The sequence below is a fragment of the Cynoglossus semilaevis genome, chromosome 17, assembly GCF_000523025.1.
Source record: "Cynoglossus semilaevis isolate Cse_v1.0 chromosome 17, Cse_v1.0, whole genome shotgun sequence".
Classification (NCBI taxonomy): domain Eukaryota; kingdom Metazoa; phylum Chordata; class Actinopteri; order Pleuronectiformes; family Cynoglossidae; genus Cynoglossus; species Cynoglossus semilaevis.
Window position 1 is genome coordinate 12,562,893 of NC_024323.1, and position 6,125 is coordinate 12,569,017.

Genomic DNA, 6,125 nt, shown 5'->3' on the forward strand with positions numbered 1-6,125 from the left:
CACACTCACACACACAGAGTAAATATATATACTGTATATATATATATATATATATATATATAGTATTGTAATTATACATTCGTAGATATTGAAAATGCACGCAGCTGCACCTTAACTCTTTATTTCAGCCATGTTGGAGACGTGTCTGTCTGTTGGTCTGACTTCACACTGATGACACCAGGCTGATACTCCACTCTTATCATCACTTTACCTTTAATCATAGGGTTAATATTGTTGCCGTTACTGTCATACTGTTACTTTCGTTGATATTGATTGATTTTTACATTGAAACAATTCACTGTTTTCCACAGTTCTCTCTATTCACAAGCAGCATTAAAGAAGAAAAAAAAACTAATGGTTATTTTAAATACATTTTTAACTTGATGCCTTTGTTATGGTTCAGACTGTTGAGAATTTACCCCCCCCCCCCCCCCACTCCATTCATCCAAGCCTGAGTGTATCTGCAATTTCTCCAACAACCTGAAGGACACGATCACATGTACTATGTTCCTGTTCGTGTTCATAAAAACAGACTTCTTTCCACGTTTTACAACAGTGTGGTGTCACAGGCGTTCAAGGTGAAAGCTGCCTTTAGAGTGGTGATTTGTTATCGTGGCAGCCGAGTCACTAAGTCATTTTCATGGATTCTTTTAAACGTTCGTTCTTGCACATTAAAATTTAAAAAACCACAGTAAATTGAAAATATAACATGCATTCAGTACCAGGGGGCTTAGAGCAAAAGTGTGAAGGAGACACTTGAGGATACATTTGACCAAGAACACAAGAAAACCCCCTGAAGAAGTAATAAACTTGGTAATTGTACTCATTATCTCCACCGGACAACTGAGTCTACTTATCTTTGCTGAGCTCACAAGAGGCCATTATTGTTAAAATAAATATATACATTTCATGAATAATATCCGTTACTACTCCGAGGAGTGTCCAGGATTGAGGGGGAGTTCATCTAAATGTCTCTGGAGGATCCAGGGAAGCAGGAGGTGACTAACCCTTGGATGCTGTAAGGGAAAAATATTCAACTATTCTTTCACTTTATAATCATTAACACCATCAATCAAAACGTTTGATCAACCAAACGTAATGGAGCTGCTGCAACGAATCCCAGAGAGACTTAGAGGGAGCAGATATTTGTTTATTCATACCGTGCCTCCGGATGATCTCCAGTGCTCGGTTCATGTCTGTTAGCTCAAGATAAGACCAAAGCCTTTGTTGTCTCCTTCGCCGCGGGAAAAGTTTGTCTCTGACATTCAACCGTAGCAACATGTCAAATAAACATATGGTAACGTAATGTTCATAAAAAAATGTTTTTATAATTTACAAAGCATATTTCTAAATATTTTTATTGGTCTTTGTGAATATGAATCTCAGTCATTTTGCCCCATAATAAGCAAAAGATGTTGATTTTAAATTAACGAATTTTCCATGTCATGTCCGCCATTTTGCTTTCCAGCTACATTTAGCATACGCTAAGGTGTTATGTATAGCACTACATCTCTATCCTTTTTTTTTTTTATGATTCATGGTTTTACATTATAACCATGAATCAGCAGTTTGAAAAGGTAATGTTATTTGCCCCCCCCCACTCCGTTAGGGGGCGCAAGAGGATTTTCATCTCAGAGACTGGTTAACCAATTAGTGGACAGTAAGCAAATCCTGCTAACAGCCCGTCACCTATTTCTTTGGCTTTTAAGGGCAGCGCTGCATTCTTCAAGTTGCATTACTGCCACCTACTGGTAAATATTTCTTACAAAGAAATTATTTTTTTAAACAACGGGGTATTGTCTTTATACATTGATGTAGGAGTTATATTTTTTAAATTACGTTTATTAAAAAGATCAACTAAACATTTTGAAATTTTGAAAATATTTTTTTCCTTGAATTATTTTGTTTGTTCTCCTTTGCTTTTAATGCTATGCATTTCTAAAAATCAAAAGGGCTTTTTATTTTGTCATTCCAGAGGGAAGCGGAACGCTCTGCCCCACACTCCGGCGGTGTCTCTCTTTAAACCGTCCGTGCGGAAACCACAACCTCTCCATCCTCTGTGTCTGCTGCCCCGTTCGCTGTCATTCGTCCAAAGCGAAGCAGCCGGTACGATCGTGTCGCTGGCAGAGTGGAGCAGCGAGAGCCGCATGTAAATGAACACCTCCTTCTCCGTGTGGCTGTCACCTGAGGATCCACGGAGGCGCCGAGTGACGGTCCGGTCCTGCTCGTCGAGTCCCCGACCTTTGACGGGCTGAGTGGAGGGAAAAAGGTGAAGCTGCACTACTTTGGAGCCACGGTCGCTGCTGTGCGTCGCCACCGTCTCTCCCTGCAACACGGTGAGTGAACCGGGAGTTGTGTGGCGGTTCGTGTCCAGCGGTTCTCCGGTGTGGTGTGGTGTGGTCTGGTCGGGTCGACCCCTGCTCTGCTTTGGTGTGTTTGTTTTTGGTTTTTTTGTTGTTGTTGTGTATCCAGCGGGGCGTAGAGCTGCGAAGACTAGTTTGAGGAAGAGCGACAGCAAACACTTAGTCCATCCCCAAAAGCGCACATCGGAAGGTTGCTGTGTTCCTATCCGTGGGATACTGCGGAGTTTATGATCAGGAATGATTCGATCCAACTGATTTATAATCGCGATGTGATCAGAGTTTTAAAAAAAATTAGGAAGGGGGAGAAAAAAAAAACTCGAGAGTTGCGCGACGGGATTGAAGACGGGTCACATTGGGGACATGTGTCATCAAGAATCACATTGACGGTCCATATGCCTGCCGTTATCCACACATCATCACCATTACGCATCCCCGCGTGAATGATGATAAAGAGAGAACGATAGAAAGAGAGAGAGAGAGAGATATTGAGATTATGTGTCAGTCCTTGAACCTCGAACCTCCCACAGAGAGAATGACTGAGCAGAGGGGGGTCTGGATCCACATCCATCTGTCTTATAAACATCTGTAGACGTCTCACTTTTACCTCGAGCTCCAGGTTTCCTCTCTTCATTCATGTCACAGAGTTGGTTGGTTTTGCAGTTTTGGAGCCTCTTTATTTATTTTTATTTTTATTTTTTTTCCCTGGGACTGATGAGAAGCAGCAGCAGAAAGGTGTTGTACTGCACTCTTCAATGTTGGCTCCATGTTTTCACACCACAGGGAAATCAAACAGAGTGGAGTCAGTGATTAGATGACGGTGCCTACTTATCTGACAACGCTGGAAACTGGATCTCCCACACAGGAAATCAAACTTCAGCCTCTCTGTTGTTGGCTGAAAAGAGGTGAAAAAAAAAAAAAGAAATCTCCCCTCTACACCAGAAGCACCAGCCAATCTGCCGTCAAGACCCCTCCCACCTCCCACCCCCGACCCTAACACATTTTAAATGTCATATTTAATCTGAAACATCTCCCACGCTGACTGCTACTGCACATGAGCGTGTGTCGCTTGATGGAAGGTCCACCCAGTCCAGAAGCCCCTCCAGGAGGGCAGCGTTACGTGTCCCGTGTTAATAATGTAGTTTTATGTGTTACACTCTGATGTGTCTCGATGTTGATCCGACCTCAGGCAAAATGTCTCGCATGGATTTTAACCTCATTAGATGTTTCACTTCCCTCCGTTCGACCCAGCGTAAAGTTCAACGAGCTCTTCACATCAATATTTCAGGGTCTCGCTCTCATTTGACTTGTGATTGGCCACATTTGAGTCACGTCCTGTATTTGTGGCCTTTTGCTGGAACATTTTCCTATGACAGATTATCTAAATTGATCATCCCGTGTAATTAGGGTTGCCTGCTCACAGTTAATGGATGCATTAGATGATTGATCCCTTCTTAATGTCCTTGGGATACTTCCTAAAGATTCAGCACTTTTTTTTTTCTCCTCCCTCATGTAAATGTTAGCAGCGGCTGCATATATATGACTCGCCGGCTCTAAATTGTAGCAGCGACGATAATCTCTCTGCTCATAAATAAAGTGTCAGGGCCGGTCGGAAGCACAAGGAAACGTCAGATAACCTGATGAGTTTCTGCCAGGGGAGAGGCACGACCTGCTTCCCTGGCTGTTATTGAGAAATACTGAGTCTTTTGACCAGCACTTAAGGATATTTAGCACAGCATTTCTCAGAAAGCTGGGCCGCTACCCAAAAGATGTTCCCAGAATGCACAAATTGGCCTTAATCGAACACTGTCCTCACTCAGCTGTCTTCAGGTACAGTTGTTTCTGCTGAGTCTGTTCAAAAAAAAAAAAAAAAGTCACCTCACAGTTTTATCTATAAATACCAGGGTTTATGTTCCACAAATTACCTGTAAAGTAACTGAAACTTTTTTCCCACACCATTTTCCATGTGTTATTTGCAGGTTTTTGGTTGTTTTTTTCTTTACATTTTAAACAGATGCACAGTGACAGAAGAGCCTGGAAGAACATAAGAGACTGAACTGACAGTTTTGCACCTGTCAAAATATGCAATGAAGCTGCTACTGAACCAGTAGGAGGCGTTTTTATGGTCCATAATGACATCATTTTAAAATGTTTATAGAAAAATATATATTTTTTCCTTTAATTTGAGTGAGATGCTGAAGGGGTTTGCTCACGTCCTCGTCCTGTCAGACTATTATTTGGCAGCAAAACTTCCAAGAAAAAAATCAGTCTGTCAGTTCAAGCCAAGTGTCATGTGCTCATTATCCATCAACAGATCCCTGTGCGTCTCCTCTCCACACCTTATGGTGATAAGTTTGATCCAGCAGAGTCTCCGTGGCCAAAGAGAAGGGCGCAGGAAATATTCCCCAGAACGCTGTGGTTTCCTCCAGACTCTCACCTTGCGACTTCTCACCCTCCCCACTCACAAATCATCCTTGTCCCCTCCCATCTTCCAGACGCGTCCCCAGCCCATCACCTGCCTCCTGTCCTCCCCCCCTCTCCTCTCTCAACTGCCTGACACTCCTTGTGTTCTCGCACGCCCATCCGAGCCCCTCGTCCTCCCGCAGTCCTTTTCCTCGTGTTCACGGCCGACTGAAATAGGCATGAATCGTGTGAGGCGTTTTCTCCTGGAATTCAGTGCGGTTTGTGTTGTAGCTTTTCATTAGCAGTGTCTGCTGACACCCTCCAACTACTCCAGTATTCTGCGAGTGTTTTCCTAAAAAAATTAGATCTCATCAAATTTTCATTCGACGTCGTCCTATTTTTAGCTGTTGCATTCATCTTCTCGCTTTCAGTCCGCCCACCACCAAACATGTAAAAAGCCTCTGAGGAAGAAGGAAGTGGGGACTTAATGAATGAAAATGTTTGAGGAGGCCACTGCTGTGAAGGGAGAGAGCGAGGGGAAGAGGAGGAGGAGGAGGAGACACAGAGGAAGATGGAGTAGAAAGTGAGCCCGGTTCCGGGATTGTAGATGTTCCTCTTGGGATTTTTCAAGTGCCATTCATCAGCCGGTTCTCTTAAAGGAACATGAGGAGCCGGTCCTCACAGGCAGACTGTTCCCTGATGGTCCACACTGACCACTTAGCCCCAGCCTGTCTCCATGTGGTCCACATTTCACACCAGGATCAGAGCAGAGCAGAGAGAGCAGAGAAAAACTACTTCTGACTATTTCTGTGACAGTCTGATCTATTAAAAATGAATCTGTTTCAAAAGGAAATAATTATTTGTTTTGAGAAAGAGACACATATTCACTCGTATAAAGGCTCAAATATAAAGTATTGTTTTTAGTGTGTTTTTGAGTTTGGAAAATAAAAGGGCCTTGTAGTTCTTCTTTCTCCCCTGTAGGTGGTGCTGATACACATTTTAAAATGCTGATCAGTGTGTTGTATATACGGTAAATATATTTCTTCGTATTCTGTTTTTTTTATAAAAGAACAAGTAGTTAATATTATATATTTTATATTCATGTTTTACTTTAACAAAAACAGCCATTGTCCACCTGAGAGAGAAATGCATCATGGGACAAACTCGTCAGACCCAGTGGTCAATCACTCACAGCCTTCTGTCAAATAAAAAATAAGTTTATTTTAGAAATGATTATTGGCTGTAGTCAGTCACAGTGGAATTTGCTTCTCTAACTTTGGCAGCTTTGACTTCTTTGAGTTGATTTTCTTCTTCCTACTGGGTTCATTTTCCACTGGGGATTATTTTTTACCCAGAAGCCTC

The 6,125-nt window shown here is 42.5% G+C and overlaps 1 protein-coding gene across 7 annotated transcripts in view; it reads left to right on the plus strand.

The window, feature by feature from the left end:
- The window catches only part of ccdc134 (coiled-coil domain containing 134), a 51,314-nt gene that overhangs the window by 40,102 nt on the left and 5,087 nt on the right, over positions 1-6,125 (plus strand). For 4 of the 7 annotated variants that reach the window (XM_017040285.2, XM_017040284.2, XM_025064295.1 and 1 more), the window contains 2 exons: positions 129-2,336; positions 3,144-4,214. In XM_017040285.2, coding sequence (XP_016895774.1) covers positions 129-186 — 58 coding nt within the window. In that variant the 3' untranslated portion in view covers positions 187-2,336; positions 3,144-4,214. Of the gene's footprint in view, positions 1-128; positions 2,337-3,143; positions 4,215-4,240; positions 5,794-6,125 lie in introns of those variants that run through there. The other 3 variants (XM_025064293.1, XM_008330305.3, XM_025064296.1) reach the window with 3 other exon arrangements.